Consider the following 19,445-nt stretch of genomic DNA (forward strand, 5'->3'; position numbering starts at 1 on the left):
CACGCACCATTAAACGATCCCGTGGTTTTTTCTTCTTCTGTTGGATGTTAGATTTACCTTCCCCATCTATTTATTGTAATATATTTGATCTGTAATGAAGCATCAGCATCCCATACTAGAGTAGAATTTAGGCCTACTGTATTCTAGGTTAAAATACTTCAAATAAAATGTCGATCTTGATCCCTTTGAATAAAAGTGGTTTATTACAAACATATTACTCTGAGGTCCTTGCATCCAGTGAACAGTACTGGACACCAGTGGTTCCCAACCAGAGCTACTAAGACCCCTGGTGGTACCTGCCCTATCCACAGGGGGTACCTGGTCTACCTACAGGGGGTACTTGAGAAGATGGTAAAACGCACATGAGGGGGTACATCAGGGGTACTCTGGGCAGAGAAAAATTAAGTTGGTGGTACATTAACAGAGAAAGGTTGGGAACCACTGTTGTACACAAAAGTGATTACAATGGTTGGATAAGAAAACACACACACGCAAAGATTCAATACATAGGCTGAGTCAAGTGTCTGTGTTTCGGCCTGTGACCATGACAATCGTCTTCAGTGAAATAGGAAGCAGTGTCCTAGCATGGTGTCAGATGAGGTGTGAACAGTCATGCGCCATGTCAGACAAAGACACTGACAGATGGAAGTTTCCAGCTTGACAGGCTGGCTGTGTCTGAGCGAAGTCTACAATCCCACTGCCTCCATTTCTTGGTTTCCATCCCCTTTCCTGTAAAGAACAAAATGGCTTTGTAAGTGAAACAATGTCATAGAATTATCAGGAAAGCTAACATGTCTTCATAAAATAAAATAAAAAGTAAATATATTATGATATCGTTCAAGTATATTTTTTATAAAATCATACTGTAAATTCTATTATGTACATTATTTTGATATTACTATTTGTATTACTTTTTTTTAATCTACTTTTATTTACCTCTTGTTATTTTGGTACTCTTGTATTTGTCATTGCTGAGGAGCATTAGCAAGTAAGCAAATGGCTGTACCATGTGCACGTGCCCAATAAACTTTTATTTGATTTGCGAGAAAAACAAAAACTAGACAGCTACAGTGATCTACCACTAGATGTCAGTCTAGCATACAATCTGTTCAACCAATTAATCCAAGTAATGTAGATCCACTGTAGGGTATTGGGACCATCAACAGGATGGAAACTCACTCTGCTTTCTGCAGTTCCTGTTGGATCTGGCCGCGCCGCTCCTCATTGATGGGGTAGAAATAAAACAGCACCAGACCAATGAGGAGGAGGACGACAGGCACAGGGGCGAACAGGACCCGCAAGGCTGTGATCACAGCTGGGTTCTGCCTGCAGGCCCCAGGCTTATACCCTGCAAAGCTGAGGGTGGGGAGAAGAGGGTTACACTCGGTAGACAAGCAATTGCAGAAGAGGGGAAACTCTTCTGAAAGTGCCGCCGCCCTACAGATAGAATCCAAGCATTGGTACAAATATAGATTGAGTCATGTATGGGTTTATTTACATCAACATGACTCTTCGTTGGGTGCTGTTTAGAGACATGACAAAGGTCTAAACTGCACCCAAATGAAGAGTAATGTTGATGTAAATAAATCCATACAAGATTCAAATTATATTTGTACCAATACTGTACCAATAATTTTAGTGTCCAATCCCTGCAGGTGGAACTCACTGTAATGCCAGGGTGGAGATGCCCACAGACATCCCTCCTCCAAACTTGTTGAAGAAAACATAGCATGAGTAAAACATGGGCTCTAGGTCTGTACTGGTGGGATTCTTCACCTTGAAGTCATCAACTACATCCGGCAACATAGACCTGCACACAGACAGGATGACAAGGTACTGTGTGAGAATACATTGTAGACTATTTCACTAAATAAATAACACATGTATTACTGTCCACTTCTTCTTCCTTCCTTCCTTTACTAGATGATTTAATAGTTGTAGTAAAACACAGATGTTTCTCAGCTCAGAGAGCACTGCAGACCATTTCTTAACTTTCCTCATGACTCAAGTCTTTAGGAGTGTGGTCTCCAATAGCTGTGGAAAAATAAGAATCTCAGAGTGTGTGGGAGGGAAGCGCCCCAGTCCAGAGTGTGTGGGAGGGAAGCGCCTCAGTCCAGAGTGTGTGGTAGGGAAGTGCCCCAGTCCAGAGGTTGTGGGGGGGAAGTGCCCCAGTCCAGAGTGTGTGGTAGGGAAGCGCCCCAGTCCAGAGTGTGTGGGAGGGAAGCGCCCCAGTCCAGAGTGTGTGGGAGGGAAGCGCCCCAGTCCAGAGTGTGTGGGAGGGAAGCGCCCCAGTCCAGAGTGTGTGGGAGGGAAGCGCCCCAGTCCAGAGTGTGTGGGAGGAAGCGCCCCAGTCCAGAGTGTGTGGGAGGGAAGCGCCCCAGTCCAGAGTGTGTGGGAGGGAAGCGCCCCAGTCCAGAGTGTGTGGGAGGGAAGCGCCCCAGTCCAGAGTGTGTGGGAGGGAAGTGCCCCAGTCCAGAGTGTGTGGTAGGAAAGCCCCAGTCCAGTTACCAGGGAGACAGGGCCATTATGATAGGCTATACTGACCTAACTGTTTATATAGTGGCTTTCAAGATACTCTAGAGCACTGTTTACTGAACTCAGTCCTCGGGACCCCAAGGGGTGCACGTTTTGGTTTCTGCCCAAGCACTACACCACTGTTTAAAATCAACAAAGGTTAATGTTATTATTTGAATCAGTTGTGTAGTGCTAGGGCAGGCCTGGGCAGCTCCAGTCCTCGGGGCCTGATTGGTGTCACAGTTTTGCCCCAGCCCCAAGCTAGCACGTCTGTGTTTTACTCATTTCTGGCACCAACATAATGAGGGGGGGGGGCGCTAGGATCAGTGCTATGAGTAATCAGGTGTGACCGTGTGGTGTGGCTGGAGGCCCGGACTAGTTATAGTATGCTACAACATGTCAGTGTGTTTTATTTAACCTTTATTTAACTAGGCAAGTTAGTTAAGAACCAGTTATTATTTTTTATAGTATTTTATTTACATTTACCTCTTTTTCTCCCCAATTTTGTGGTTACAGTTATGACTCATTGCTGCAACTCCCGTACGGACTCGGGAGAGGCAAAGGTCGAGAGCCTTGCGTCCTCCAAAACACAACCAAACCAAGCTTCTGCTTCTTGACACAATGCCCGCTTAACCCGGAAGCCAGCCACACCAATGTGTCAGAGGAAACACCGTGCACCTGACAACCGTGTCAACGCGCTAGGGCGCGATGAGACAAGGACATCCCTGCCGGCCAAACCCTCCCCTATCCCAAGCGACGCTGGGCCAAATGGGTCTCCTGGTCGCGGCCGGCTGCTACAGAGCTACTGGACTAGAGGCAAAGCTAGCTACTGCGATGCAGTGCCTTAGACCACTGCGCCACTCGGGAGGCACCAACAAATTCTTATTTGCAATGACGGCCTTCCCCGGCCAAACCCTATGGGACTCCCAATCACGGCCGGTTGTGATACAGCCTGGAATCGAACCAGGGTCTGTAGTAACGCCTCTAGCACGGAGATGTAGTGTCTTAGACCGCTGCACCACTCGGGAGCCCTAAGCCATTGAACATGTAATGGTACTGTATCTCTAATGCTCGTTAATACTATAATTTTAGTCATCACATTTATTGTGTTTTGACCTACAGTGCATCTGGAAAGTATTCAGACCCCTTGACAAGGTTGTAGCGTCATCACCCAAGAAAATGCAAGGCTGTACTTTCAACAAAGTACTGAGTAAAGGGTCTGAATACTTATGTAAATGTGATATTTCAGTTTGACATTTTTCGTAAATTTGCAAACATTTCTAAAAACCTGTTTTTGCTTTGTCATTATGGTGTATTGTGTATAGACTGATGAGGGAAAGAAAAAATAAATTAATCAATTTTAGAGTAAGGCTGTAACGTAAAACAAAATGTGGAAAAAGTCAAGGGGTCTGAATACTGTCAGAATGCATTGTATGTGTACAAACACAAACTCTCACCAGGGCAGCAGGTAGAGTGCCGATAGACTAGACCCAGATATGATGGACATAATGATGAAGACAGGCAGGTTGCTCTGTATGGACGCAATGATCACAAGGGCTGGTGCATACATCTGAAAAAAGGAGAAACAACAGACAGAGTGATGAAGGAAGTTCAAAATGTTAAGGATCAGGTGAAACATATACATAACCACGTTCTTGTAAAAGGGAACTTACACAGAGTCCTATGTACAGCGTCGTCTTCTTCCCCAGTCTCAAAAGCAGTGTCTGCCACAGAGGGATGGACAATGTGGCAGCTGTCTAGACAAGGACACACACATACAACAACAAAAAGACACTCTTGTTACCTAAACCTGAACCTACTCTGAATGAGTGTCAGACGTGGTTACTTTACTCACTAGCAGGATAAGGACGAGGTGTTGGAAGTAGGCCCCCAGACCTGCAGCATGGGTACAGAAGAGGGCAAAGTTTCCTTGAGCCATCTGGGTAATGTCGCCGTGACAGGAAAGAAAGAGAATAATTTAAAAGTCATTAACATCTCCATGATCATCATCATCATCATCATACACACAAAACACACAGTCCAGACCCTAGGGCAACCCTCACCTGGAAGGCAAGCGAGGCAAAGAGAAACCCGAATACGAGTTTCACGTAAGGGGTGTGTCCCACCACCATCTTCATACCTGCCAGGTAGGGAATACGGATACGGTCCAGGGTACTGAGAGGAGCTGGGGTGGAAAGTGAAACAAATCATCAATAAACAGCCTGATGTCTCTCGTACCCCAGTCAAAAAAAGTATTAATTAATCTACATACAACAGAAGCACCTAAGAAACCATACTCACCCAACTGCTCCTTCACACCCAGGAAGAGCACAACACAACACAGGAAATAGATTCCTCCCAAAACTAAAGCAGCAAGCACGTAAGCTCTCCTCTGAAGCCAAGACAGGAAAATAACAAATTAATATTAAATTAGCGTATTTGTACACAACAACAAGCTCAGGGGAAAATACTTGTCAACTCAGACAAGACAAGATTACATTTCCTGTAATGACCACAAATAGGGAAGAACCTATAACTGCAATGCTATTGTTGAATTTCTACAGTACAGGCAAATTCTAGTTGATAAGTTCTCTTTCACACTTTTGACATATTGCAGAGAGGAAGTGATGCAAAGTTGTCTTCTCGGTTACAGAAGAGTGTGATAGTGGTTATTGTAAGAGCGAGAAGAGAAAGACGGTGGGGGTTATGGATATGATGGACCAAACCGTGTTCTGAAGGGTATCAGTGAGGGACGAGGAAAAGTTCTGGATTAGGGGCGAGGAGACGTTACGGAGGGAGGCCTCGCTGTAGTTCAGCTGCCTGCAGACTTGTGCACTCTTAGCATGGTACACCCCCACAATCTGACCCTGAATGGTTGCACCCGCCAGGGTTGCAAACACCTCCATCCCCATTCCTGAGGGAAAAGAACTATTGAAGAGGATGGAGACATATACAATGAAAACAGTGACATGGAATTAACCAACCAGGAGTACGAGGAACCCTTGAAGTACCTGTCCTATCCACAGGGGGTACTTGAGAAGACTCATGAGACCATAGGTTAACTGGTAAAAGGAATATGAAGGGGGTACTTCAAGGGTACTCTGGGCAGACCAAAATGTACTTGGTGGTACAGTTTTTTTTATTTAACCTTTATGTTACTAGGCAAGTCAGTTAAGAACAAATTCTTATTTTCAATGACGGCCTAGGAACAGTGGGTTAACTGCCTGTTCAGGGGCAGAACGACAGATTTGTACCTTGTCAGCTCGGGGATTCGAATTTGCAACCTTTCGGTTACTAGTCCAACGCACTAACCACTAGGCTACTCTGCCACCCCAGTAACAGAGAAAAGTTTGGGAAACACTGACATGGAGAACAGTGAAGAGGAAATGGAGAGGGAAAACATTTTACCTCAGGTGTTTTGGGGGTTAAAACCAAAGATGCTCTTTTTAAAAACAATATTACTGTATGAGGCAACTCCACCACTTCTTTACCTACAGCACAATACCAGCGTCAACATGTGTGAAAACGGTCCATTTCTACATTTTGTAGAAGAAAAAAAAATAGTTCTACCTGATAACATCAAAAGTTTAAACGTTTTAAAAACAGTGATTTTCAAACACTATTATCCCTTTCATACTGTAATGAAACAGCAGGGAGCAGGTCTCGAACCCTCGACCTTGGAGCCCGAGGTCCGGCATGCTATCGACTGTGCCTCAAAAAGAATACTCGTGCGGCAGGGTCGATTTCCGCTTATAAACCCAGGGTCGTTACAATACTAAAACGTTTTTCACACCAACTTCACCACACCGTCAACTTTTATCCAGCATCTTCCTTATATCTGAAAGGTATTGCCGGTATCAATGTCAAAACTTTTATTTCTGCATAACTAATCATTTCGATACACTTTGGCCAAAGGCTTAGCATACAATTTTGACGCAATGCTGAGGCAGCAATCGTTGTAAAGGTATTCCCTTGTGTGGTCAAGAACATTTCAGCACGGTTTTTATTGATACAGCGCCAACACGCTGCATTGAGACAATTCTGTGGGGTCTCATCCTGGTAAATCAATCAACATTTTCACTGAATCTCCGTTTGTATATTGGTTATGCTACAATTAGGCTGGGGAAATGTTAGCTAAATTGAGGTGAGTGCTGCTCATGATAATCTTGTCTCGTTGGCTCATTTATTACAGCATGTTACCAGCATGTTATGTAGTTTAACAAGTGGATTATTTCGCAGTCCCTTAATAGCCTTAGCTTACTCCCGACCAAAAGCCTTCGACTTCACTGACTTGTCACTGACTGTGATTTTGTTTCACTGAATCTCTGTCTGTATAGAGAGGATTTGGTTAATTGGTTTCTTTCCCCAAAGCACGCACACACATCCCTGGTCGCTCCTCTTTTCAGTTCGCTGCAGCTAGCAACTGGAACGAGCTGCAAAAAACAATCCAACTGGTCAGTTTTATCTCCATCTCTTCATTCAAAGACTCAATCATGAACACTCTTACTGACAGTTGTGGCTGCTTCGTGTTGTGGCTGCTTCGCATGATGTATTGTTGTCTCTACCTTCTTGCATTTTGTGCTGTTGTCTGCGCCCCAACAATGTTTATTACATGTTTTGTGCTGCTACCATGTTGTTTTGCTACCATGTTGTGCTGCTGCCAGGATGTGTTGCTACCATGCTATGTTGTTGTCTTAGGTCTCTCTTTATGTAGTGTCTCTCTTGTCGTGATGTGTGTTTTGTCCTATCATTTTATATCCCAGCCCCCGCAGGAGGCCTTTTGCCTTCTGGTAGGCCTTCATTGTAAATAAGAATTTGTTCTGAACTGACTTGCCTAGTTAAAATAAAGGTTAAATAAATCAAATTAAAGTCGCTCTAGTTGATGTATTTGCTCATCTATCACTAACAATCAGAAACAATTAGCATGCAATAACGTCAGTCTAAAATATGCCAGCCTAAAATATGTAGGCATATTATTTTTGCTCGACTTCGTATAGGCAAAAGCACGTGGTTACTAGTCCCAACGCTCTAACCACTAGGCTACCTGCCGCTCTGCCTCACAAACACACGCGATCGTCCTTCCTCAAGCGTCTTAGACGATCGTGCCACCTCAAAAGCTAGCTAATGAGGTGAAGCAAGCACGAAACTTCAGGCTAAGGAGTTTCACACATCCCTATGTGCTACATCCACCCCTCAAACATACTCAACAGCGACCCCAGCGTTGAGCTGAGCTCAACTGTAGATCCGAGCTCAACTGTAGATCTGGGTCACGGTACCACTGAGCGCTCCCGAGTGGCGCAGCGGTCTAATGCACTGCATCTCAGTGTCACAACAGTACCTGGTTAAAATCCAGGCTGCATCACATCCGGCTGGGATTAGGAGTCCCATAGGACGACGCACAATTATCCCAGCATCATCTGGGTTTGGCAGGGATAGACCGTCATTGTAAATAAGAATTTGTTCTTAACTGACTTGCCTAGTTAAATGAGGAGATTCTGAGGAGGTTCTACTTAAAATAATAATAACTAAATAAATAAAAGGATGTCAAGCTGCTTAGAAATAGGGGCGTGCTGAGTACTCAGGCAACAGATATGGAGAATTTTCTGAAAACATATTTTTTATGAGTGTTTTTTATTTTTTATGAGTGTTTTTGTTTTTTCAGCTGCCAGCATGCATCTCTGTTTCACTCAAACAGTGTGAAGCTGTGTGCTCTAAACAACTATTGGCTAAATCTTCTGTAACAGTCAGTATATGGTGTGGCCACCAGCTGTATTAAGTACTACAGTGCATCTCCTCCTCATGGACTGCAACAGATTTGCCAGTTCTTGCTGTGAGATGTTACCCCACTCTTCCACCAAGGCACCTGTAAGTTCAAGGACATTTCAGGGGGGGAATGGCCCTAGCCTTCACCCTCCGATCCAATAGGTCCCAGACGTGCTCAATGGGATTGAGATCTGGGCTCTTCGCTGGCCATGGCAGAATACTGACATTCCTGTCACGCACAGAACGGGCAGTATGGCTGGTGGAACTGTCATGCCGGAGGGTCATGTCAGGATGAGCCTGCAGGAAGGGTACCACATGAGGGAGGAGGATGTCTTCCCTGTAACGCATAGCGTTGAGATTGCCTGCAATGACAACAAGCTCAGTCCGATGATGCTGTGACACACCGCCCCAGACCATGACGGATCCTTCACCTCCCAGAGTACAGGCCTCGGGGTAATGCTTATTCCTTCGACGATAAACACAAATCCGACCATCACCCCTGGTGAGACAAAACCGCAACTCAGTAAAGAGCACTTTTTGCCAGTCCTGTCTGGTCCAGCGACAGTGGATCCATAGGCGACCTTGTTGTCGGTGATGTAAGGCATGTCCTCACCAATCAACAGGCCTACAAGCCCTCAGTCCAACAACTCTCTCAGCCTATTGCGGACAGTCTGAGCACTGATGGAGGGATTGTGTGTTCCTGGTGTAACTCGGCAGTTGTTGTTGCCATCGTGTACCTGTCCTGCAGGTGTGATGTTCGGATGTACTTTACCTGTGCAGGTGTTGTTACACGTGGTCTGTCACTGCGAGTACGATCAGCTGTCCATCCTGTCTCCCTGTCGTGCTGTCTTAGGCGTTTCACAGTACAGACATTGCAATTTATTGCCCTGGCCACATCTGCAGTCCTCGTGCCTCCTTGCAGCATGCCTAAGGCACGTTCAAACAGATGAGCAGGGACCCTGGGCATCTTTCTTTTGGTGTTTTTCAGAGTCAGTAGAAAGGCCTCTTTAGTGTCCGAAATCTTCAGAACTGTGACCTTAATTGCCTTAATTACCTTAATTGCCACAGGTGCATGTTCATGAATTGTTTATGGTTCATTGAACAAGCATGAGTAACAGTGTTTAAACCCTTTACAATGAAGATCTGTGAAGTTATCTGGCTATGTACAAATTATCGTTGAAAGACAGGGTCCTGAAAAAGGGGCGTTTCTTTTTTTGCTGAATTTAGAAACACTGCTGTTTTCAGACACTGGTTTGGTTTTGGAGATAATGAATATGAGGTTGAAAAGTGGCAGAATTGCCGTTCAAGGCATACTGTCCATAGACTGAAACCAAGCCGGTATATATATTATCTCTAATGCACACAACACTTCTTAAATTAGGCGTCTTTTTTTTTCAGGAAATGTGTCTGTGTCTCTGATCCTTGACCTGTTAACTTTAGCTTGCTTTTCAGCCAACACCACGTCCACAGCAAACAGAGTCAGTCACTGCCAGGAAACCAAACCCTCAACAGTCTTGCATAAAACTGACATCCTGTCTGGCCTGCCTACGTCTCTATACAAATAATAATAGTGATAACCACTACATAGGCTGCATCACAACAACGGAGAACATTAAGAGTATCAGTGCTGGTTGTACCATCATCATTATCATAAGAATGTGTTTACTAATAATTTAATCTGGGAAGTCCTGCTAAAAATTAAATGAAATCATATTTTCCAAGGGAAACCTGAAACAATATCTGATGAGCGATTTAACTCCAGAGGATGCCTTACTGTAGGCGGTGGCAGAGTCTCTGTCCTTCTGGTCACCCCCCAGGAACATGTTGAGTGAAGAGTAGGGGACATGATAGCACTGGAGAGGGAAGAGATGGACTTCAACTACAGGAACAATGTACAAAGAACGGTAGAGTATTTGGCCCTAACCATAGTTCTGTTAGAAGTTGGGTGCACCTAAGCATTATAAGCACCGCTGGCAAAATGGAATAGATTGTGGCTACTAGCTTAGTAGTCGCCACGGAGGACCGAGCACACCTCCATCTACATTGACAGGGCTGTAGTGGAGCAGGGCAAGAGCTTCAAGTTCCTCAGTGTCCACATCACTAAGGACATATCATGGTCCAAACACACCAACACAGTCGAGAAGAGGGCACGACAACGCCTCTTCCCCCCTCAGGAGGCTGAAAACACATCATGTTTTACAGCTGCACCACTGAGAGAGAGAAACTTGAATGGCTGCATCGCCGCTTCTTATGGAAACTGCTTGGCAGCCGACGCTACAAGCTTGGCACACCTGTATTTGAGAAGTTTCACCCATTCTTCTCTGCAGATCCTCTCAAGCTCAGTCAGGTTGGTTGGGGAGTGTTGCTGCACAGCTATTTTCAGGTCTCTCCAGAGATGTTCTATTGGGCTCAAGTCCGGGCTCTGGATGTGCCACTCAAGGACATTCAGAAACTTGCTCCGAAGCCACTCTTGTGTTTTCTTGGCTGTGTGCTTAGGGTCATTTTGCTGTTGGAAGGTGAACTTTGGCCCTAGTCGGAGGTCCTGAGCAGGTTTTCATCAAGAATCGCTCTGTACTTTGCTCCGTTCATCTTTGCCTCAATCCTGACTAGTCTCCCAGTCCCTGTAGCTGAAAAACATCCCGACAGCATGATGCTGCCACCACCATGCTTCACTGTAGGGATGGTGGCAGGTTTCCACCAGACGTGACACTTGGTATTCAAGCCAAAGAATTCAATCTTGGTTTCATCAGACCAGAGAATCTTGTTTCCCATGGTCTGAGAGTCTTTAGGTGCCTTTTGGCAAACTCCAAGTGGGCTGTCATGTACCTTTCACTGAGGAGTGGCTTCCGTCTGGCCACTCTACTATAAAGGCTTGATTGGTGGAGTGTTCCAGAGATTGTTGTCCTTCTAGAAGGTTCTCCCATCTCCACAGAAGAACTGTAGAGCTCTGTCAGAGGGACCATCGGGTTCTTGGTCACCTCCCTGACCAAGGCCCTTCTCCCCCGACTGCTTATTTAGGCCGGACAGCCAGCTCTAGGAAGAGTTTTGGAGGTTCCAAACTACTTCCATTTAAGAATAATGGAGGCCACCATGTTCTTGGGGCACTACAAGGCTGCAGAAATGTTTGGTACCTTTCCCTAGAACTATGCCTCGACACAATCCTGTCTGAGAGGTCTACGGACAATACCGTCGACCTCATGGTTTGGTTTTTGCTCCGACATGCACTGTCAACTGTGGGACCTTACAGTGCCTTGCAAAAGTATTCATCACCTCTTGGCATTTCTCCTATTTTGTTACATTACAATCTGTAATTTAAATGGATTTATATTTGGATTTCAGGTAATGGACATACACAAAATAGTCCAAATTGGTGAAGTGAAAAAAGTAACTTGTTTTAAAATTATTATTTTTAATGGAAAAGTGGTGCATGCATATGTATTCCCCCCCCCTCCCCCTTTGCTATGAAGCCCCAAAATAAGATCTGGTTTAACCAATTACCTTCAGAAGTCACATAATGAATTAAATGAAGTCCACCTGTTTGCAATCTAAGTGTCACGTGATCTCAGTATATATACACTTGTTCTGAAAGGCCCCAGAGTCTGCAACACCACTAAGCAAGCGGTACCATGAAGACCAAGGAGCTCTCCAAATAGGTCAGGGACAAAGTTGTGGAGTAGTACATGTCAGGGTTGGGTTATAAGAAAAATATCAGAAATTTTGAACATCCCACGGAGCACTATTAAATCGATTATTAAAAAAATAGAAAGAATATGGCACCACAACAAACCTGCCAAGAGAGGGCCGCCCACCAAAACTCACAGACCAGGCAAGGAGAGCAATAATCAGAGAGGCAACAAAGAGACCAAAGATAACCCTGAAGGAGCTGCAAAGCTCAACAGCAGAGATTGGAGTATCTGTCCATAGGACCACATTAAGCCGTACACTCCACAGAGCTGGGCTTTACGGAAGTGTCCAGAAAAAAAGCCATTGCTTAAAGAAAAAAATAAGCAAGCACGTTTGATGTTCGCCAAAAGGCATCTGGGAATCTCCCCAAACATATGGAAGAAGGTACTCTGGTCAGAGGAGACTAAAATGTAACTTTTTGGCCATCAAGGAAAACACATGTCAGGTGCAAACCAAACACCTCTCATCACCCCAAGAACACCATCCCCACAGTAAAGCATGGCGGTGGCAGCATCATGTTGTGGGGATGTTTTTCCATCAGCAGGGAAACTAGTCAGAATTGAAGGAATGATGGTTGGTGATAAAGGGAAATTCTTGAAGGAAACCTGGTTCAGTATTCCAGAGATTTGAGACTGGGACGGAGGTTCATCTTCCAGCAGGACAATGACCCTAAGCATACTGCTAAAGCAACACTCGAGTGGTTTAAGGGGAAACATTCAAATGTCTTTAGATTGGCCTTGTCAAAGCCCAGACCTCAATCCAATTGAAAATATGTGGTATGACTTAAAGATTGCTGTACACCAGTGGAACCCATCCAACTTGAAGGAGCTGGCCCAGTTTTGCCTTGAAGAATGGGCAAAAATCCCAGTGGTTAGATGTGCCAAGCTTATAGAGACATACCCCAAGAGACTTGCAGCTGTAATTGCTGCAAAAGGCGACTCTACAAAGTATTGACTTTGGTGGGGTTTAATAGTTATGCACGCTCAAGTTAAGTTTTTTTGTCTTACTTATTGTTTGTTTCAAAATAAAAATAAATATTTAGCATCTTCAAAGTGGTAGGCATGTTGTGTAAATTAAATGATACCAACCCCCCCCAAAAAACTATTTTAATTCCAGGTTGTAAGGCAACAAAATAGGAAAAATGCCAAGGGGGGTGAATACTGTGCAAGCCACTGTATATAGACAGGTGTGTGCATTTCCAAATCATGTCTAATCAATTGAATTTACCACAAGTGGACTCCAAGTGAACATCTCAAGGATGATCAATGGAAACAGGATGCACCTGAGCTCAATTTCGAGTATCATTGCAAAGGGTCTGAACACTTATGTAAATAAGGTTTTTCAGTTGTTACATATAACATTTGCAAAAATCTCAAAATCTGTTTTCACTTGGTCATTATGGGGTATTTTGTGTAGATTGTAGAGGACTTTTTTTTTATTGAATCCATTTTAGAATAAGGCTGTAACGTAACAAAATGTGGAAAAAGTCCAGGGGTCTAAATACTTTCCAAATGCACTTTATATGTACATATCTACCTCAATGACCTCATACCCCTGCACATCAACTTAGTACTGGTACCCCTGCACATCAACTCAGTACTGGTGCCCTGCGTATGTAGCCAAGTTATTGTTACTCATTGTGTATTTATTTCTTGTATTATTGTTTTGAATTGTTCTATTATTTCTCTTTTTTACTCCTTTGCATCGTTGGGAAGGGCCCGTAAGTAAGCATTTCACTGTTAGTCTACACCTGTTGTTTACGAAGCAAGTGACAAAATAACATTTAATTTAATTTAAGCTTACAGTCATGAAGGCATCAAAAAGGCAGCTCCAGATGAAGAACCAGAAGAAACTGGAGGAGGGAGACATGGACTCCCGAGGCGTGAACCACATCATGATGTAGGCCAGGACGCCCAGAGGCATGGAGAATACGATCCTGAGGGGTGGAAGGGAGGGAATATCGCACATTACTTGAATGGGGAAATCATGGGCAGTTTTATCGTGTTTTATCGTCAGAATGTATCCTAAATCAGTGATGTGGTGTGCAGAGAAAGAAAGAAAGAATATCTAGTCAGTTGTACAACTGAATGCATTCAACTGAAATGTGTCTTCCGCATTTAACTGAATAAGAGGTGCGGGGGGCTGCAGATATTATGGGCGTTGCTCTTCTGAAGTCACTAACCAGGGAATGAGTTTGCCGATGCGTGTCCTACCACTCTTGATGACCATATATCCCACCAGAGGATCAGTGATGGCATCCCATGCCCGGCCAAGGAAGAGGATGAGAGACGCATAGAAGGCCCCCATCTAGAGGTGCAGTATAAAGAATCATTACTGGGTAGTGGTGGAGTTGTTAAGAAATGAGCCTTTGCCTGGTGTTAATAGAACTCACTAACTAAAGTAATGTAGGTGACAGTGTTGTTAAATTACAGAGGGTGGCTGCTCTGTTGCATCATGGGATGAGGGCTGAGCGCAATACCACACCAATAAATATATATAACAAATACAGAATCTAAAATACACACTATGCTATTACCATCATATACGGTGCTGTTTGGTTGGTAGAGTCGGCCTGAAGTAGTAGAATCTTACATTGAATTTCTAGGAGGTACTAATGAGGGGTTTATAGCCAAGGCCATACATAAAGGGGAAGTTACGAAATAACTTTTGTTAAACAACTCAACAAAGAGCATTTGATGCCAATAACTAAACTTCAGCCATGATGTTCGAGGCAGATGAATTATTTGATCATTTTCTGCATTATAAAAACAACTTTATTTGGAGAAGGGATGAGAGTTACAATAATAATACAAATATTTGCATTCCCACTACACACACACACACACTTGTAAAACTCCACCATACACATGCTACAGGCATTACAAAACATGCTATGAGAATTGAACTGAGGACACTATTCCAGTCAACTTGGAAGAGTCTTCAGAAAAAAAAAACATCAATATATTACTACCATCCTTATTGATTATACTGACATTATAATCCTCATTATTAAAATGGGTGGGCGGGGGAAGTAAATATTTTCTACAAAATTCCATCTCAGATCAATAGTTGAGGTTAAACATCAGTGTCTTCCAGGCAGACCTCATCCGAACCCCAGCACTGACCTGTACAACATCCAGCAGGAAAATCTGCAAGAAGAATCCCTTCGCGTTGGCCGTCATCTGATAGGGCATGCCACCAACTGCATAACTTATCTTCCTGGAGAAAGGAATGCCTCTGGTTTTCTGCAAGAATATTACATGGTTTATTTAGCCTGCTCAATTCACATTAGTCCGAAGTTCGGTGGATACAAATTATTGAGAAAGATTTGAAAATAACGGGCAAAATAACATTACCCGTGTTGCGTTTCCATCCTTCGTTGTAGCCAACTCATTTTTGTCCTCATAGGGTGACCCATCACTGATCACCGTGGTATGTGCCATTCTCTCGTTCACAACTTAAAAATAACTATAATTTTACGTGGTCTGGTATTATTAGTAAGCGATTTGAACTTCAATAGAGTGAGTGGTGTATGCTCGCATCGGTTTAAAGCCAGTTCGCATTTTGCGGTGATATTCAACACAGGGTATTGATGCTTTGTCTTTCGGAATATTGTGAAACCACCAGTAACCACTCCTTGTTGAGATGACAACACCACCAGAAGGTTCCGATTACTATGGCTGGAGTACAAAAGTTGCATACAACTAAAATTAAAATAATAAACGTTTTAATGGGCTTACCCTACAGAAATAGCACTATAATGTACTGATAGACAAACAGCATTCCATATTTAAGCAGATTAGTTAACCAACTAGGCTATGGTTCAAACCCGGGTCTCATCTGCACCACAAGACTGTTAGCCTGCTTTGTGAAGCAACAGCTGTGCTGGAATGCAAACAATATGGATGTCACTTCTGATGGTATGGAGCGGGAGGATGAGGGTCAAGGGCTGGAATGGCCGGTAGTGGAAAGACACAGGAAGAAGAGAGATCACGATACAGAAATACACAGGAAGAAGAGACATCACGACACAGGAAGAAGAGAGATCACGATAGAGAAATCAACAGGGAGAAGAGAGATCACGATAGAGAAATACACAGGAAGAAGAGAGATCATGATAAAGACAAAGGAATAAGAGAGATCACAATACAGAAAGACACAGGAAGAAGAGACATCACGACACAGGAAGAAGAGAGATCACGATAGAGAAATACACAGGGAGAAGAGAGATCACGATAGAGAAATACACAGGGAGAAGAGAGATCATGATAGAGAAATACACAGGGAGAAGAGAGATCACAATAGAGAAATACACAGGGAGAAGAGAGATCACAATAGAGAAATTCACAGGAAGAAGAGAGATCATGATAAAGATACAGGAAGAAGAGACATCACGATACAGAAAGACACAGGAAGAAGAGACATCACGACACAGGAAGAAGAGAGATCACGATAGAGAAATACACAGAGATGCAGTCAAAGAAGTGGAAGCTTATCAGTGATGCTGAGGTTTGAGACAGTCTTGCCGGGAAAAGTACAGATAGGATTCCTTAGTTTCAATGTTAGAGAATTTGTCCCATATGCACTGCATTGTTTTAAATGCCAAAGAATGGGACATGTAGCTGCTCAATGTAAAGGAAAGAAAAGATGTGCCAAGTAGGGAGGAGAACATGATTATGGTGAATGTGGAAGCAATGTGAAGGTTAAGTGCTGTAATTGTGGGGAGTACACAGTGCAGCATTGGGTGGATGACAGGTACGGAGAGAGGCTAGAGAGGATCAGAGATAAAGGATCAGTCATGATGTATCATACTCAGAGGCCATAAAACAGATTGGTAGAACTACAGTGCAGACTGATGGAGTGGACATGTGTGTACCTGTAGTAAGTGGACCTACTGTCAGACTGATGGAGCTGTAGTAAGTGGACCTGCTGTCAGACTGATGGAGCTGACATGGATGTACCTGTAGTAAGTGGACCTACTGTCAGACTGATGGAGCTGGTCCTGTCCTGGTTTCAAGGCCCTGCTGTCGGGGCTGGTGCTTCTGATGGTCCTGTCCTGGTTTAGAGGCCCTGCTGTCGGGGCTGGTGCTTCTGATGGTCCTGTCATGGTTTCGAGGCCCTGCTGTCGGGGCTGGTGCTTCTGATGGTCCTGTCATGGTTTCGAGGCCCTGCTGTCGGGGCTGGTGCTTCTGATTGTCCTGTCATGGTTTAGAGGCCCTGCTGTCGGGACTGGTGCTTCTGATGGTCCTGTCATGGTTTAGAGGCCCTGCTGTCGGGGCTGGTGCTTCTGATGGTCCTGTCATGGTTTCAAGGCCCTGCTGTCGGGTCTGGTGCTTCTGATGGTCCTGTCATGGTTTAGAGGACCTGCTGTCGGGGCTGGTGCTTCTGATGGTCCTGTCATGATTTAGAGGGCCTGCTGTCGGGGCTGGTGCTTCTGATGGTCCTGTCATGGTTTCAAGGCCCTGCTGTCGGGTCTGGTGCTTCTGATGGTCCTGTCATGGTTTAGAGGCCCTGCTGTCGGGGCTGGTGCTTCTGATTGTCCTGTCATGGTTTAGAGGCCCTGATGTCGGGGCTGGTGCTTCTGATGGTCCTGTCATGGTTTAGAGGCCCTGCTGTCGGGGCTGGTGCTTCTGATGGTCCTGTCATGGTTTAGAGGCCCTGCTGTCGGGGCTGGTGCTTCTGATGGTCCTGTCATGGTTTCGAGGCCCTGCTGTCGGGGCTGGTGCTTTTGATGGTCCTGTCATGGTTTCGAGGCCCTGCTGTCGGGGCTGGTGCTTCTGATGGTCCTGTCATGGTTTAGAGGCCCTGCTGTCGGGGCTGGTGCTTCTGATGGTCCTGTCATGGTTTAGAGGACCTGCTGTCGGGGCTGGTGCTTCTGATTGTCCTGTCATGGTTTAGAGGCCCTGCTGTCGGGGCTGGTACTTCTGATGGTCCTGTCATGATTTAGAGGCCCTGCTGTCGGGGCTGGTGCTTCTGATGGTCCTGTCATGGTTTAGAGTCCCTGCTGTCGGGGCTGGTGCTTCTGATGGTCCTGTCATGGTTTCAAGGCCCTGCTGTCGGGGCTGGTGCTTCTGATGGTCCTGTCATGGTTTCAAGGCCCTGCTGTCGGGGCTGGTGCTTCTGATGGTCCTGTCATGGTTTCAAGGCCCTGCTGTCGGGGCTGGTGCTTCTGATGGTCCTGTCCTGGTTTAGAGGCCCTGCTGTTGGGGCTGGTACTTCTGATGGTCCTGTCATGGTTTAGAGGCCCTGCTGTCGGGGCTGGTGCTTCTGATGGTCCTGTCATGGTTTAGAGGCCCTGCTGTCGGGGCTGGTGCTTCTGATGGTCCTGTCATGGTTGTTCAGAAATCTTGTTCATGAATGTGTGATCTCAAATAACACTGTAATAATGAATAAAGTTGACATCATAGCTTTTATTAGTAAAGTTATCAATACAATTCGGGTTGTGGAAAGCATAAATACCAGGTTGAAGGTTATTGTGGAGATGGCAAAAGAGATATTGGGGTTAACAGATGTTACTGTTGAAATGGTTGTTGACATGCTGGACAGTCCTAAGGGTGGAGTGTTTATGCAAAATATACAGTACCAGTCAAAAGTTTGGACACCTACTCATTCAAGGATGTTACCTTTATTGTAGAATAATAGTGAAGACAACAAAACTATGAAATAACATTTGGAATCATGTAGTAACAGAAAGTGTTAAACAAATCAAGATATTTAAAAGAATATATAAAATAACAAGCAACAAATTCAAAGATTTTACTGAGTTCTCCCCCTCAGACAATCCTGCAGGTCAAGAAGCCAGATGTGGAGGTCCTGGGCTGGCGTGGTTACACATGATCTGCGTTTGTAATGCCGGTTGGACATACTACCAAATTCTCTAAAACAACATTGGAGCCTGCTTGTGGTAGTGAAATTAACATTCAATTATCTGGCAACAGCTCTGGTGGACATTCCTGCATTCAGCGTTCCAATTGTACGCTCCCTCAACACTTGAGACATCTGTGATGGTGTGTGACAAAACTGTGTCCCCAGTTTCAGCTCACCAACACTTAACATGTTGTATTTATATTTTTGTTCAGTGCAGAAGGAAAGCCACTGAGGATGGCAGCTGACTCTATAGCCATTCCTCACATCTGTCATATGTTTAATCTGAGCCTAGAGGAAAGTCTTTGTCCTCAGGCCTGGAGGGAAGCCAAAGTAATTCCGATACCCAAGAGTGGTATAGTGGCCTTTACTGGTTCTAACAGCAGACCTATCAGCTTGCTGCCAGCTCTTAGCAAACTGTTGGAAACAATTGCGTTTGACAATTGCATTCGGAAACATAATGTTAACTTTCACTGCTATGCGGATGACACACAGCTGTACATTTCGATGAAACATGGCGAAGTCCCAAAATTGCCCTCCCTGGAAGCCTGTGTTTCAGACATAAAAGCAAATGTTCTACTTTTAAACTCGGACAAAACAGAGATGCTAGTTCTAGGTCC

General features: G+C 44.6%; 1 protein-coding gene across 3 annotated transcripts; it reads right to left on the reverse strand.

Annotated features, from left to right (window-relative positions):
* Positions 1-180: 180 nt before the first annotated feature.
* On the reverse strand, positions 181-15,586 carry LOC135527771 (sodium-dependent lysophosphatidylcholine symporter 1). 3 transcript variants are annotated; one of them, XM_064956324.1, is made up of 14 exons: positions 15,318-15,586; positions 15,087-15,206; positions 14,144-14,268; positions 13,765-13,897; positions 10,052-10,130; positions 5,241-5,428; positions 4,816-4,906; positions 4,578-4,699; positions 4,370-4,453; positions 4,188-4,271; positions 3,972-4,084; positions 1,667-1,810; positions 1,180-1,356; positions 181-729 (listed from the first exon to the last, which is right to left on the reverse strand). In XM_064956324.1, exons 1-14 carry the CDS (start codon positions 15,402-15,404, stop codon positions 687-689), a joined length of 1,590 nt encoding a protein of 529 aa, XP_064812396.1. In that variant the 5' UTR covers positions 15,405-15,586; the 3' UTR covers positions 181-686. The 3 variants fall into 3 exon arrangements, with proteins under 3 accessions (XP_064812396.1, XP_064812397.1, XP_064812398.1); XM_064956325.1 differs by lacking the exon at positions 5,241-5,428 and having other exon boundaries at positions 4,188-4,267; XM_064956326.1 differs by lacking the exons at positions 5,241-5,428; positions 10,052-10,130 and having other exon boundaries at positions 15,318-15,585.
* Between the last annotated feature and the right edge of the window lie 3,859 nt (positions 15,587-19,445).

This window comes from Oncorhynchus masou, chromosome 33 (genome assembly GCF_036934945.1).
Source record: "Oncorhynchus masou masou isolate Uvic2021 chromosome 33, UVic_Omas_1.1, whole genome shotgun sequence".
NCBI classification, from domain to species: domain Eukaryota; kingdom Metazoa; phylum Chordata; class Actinopteri; order Salmoniformes; family Salmonidae; genus Oncorhynchus; species Oncorhynchus masou.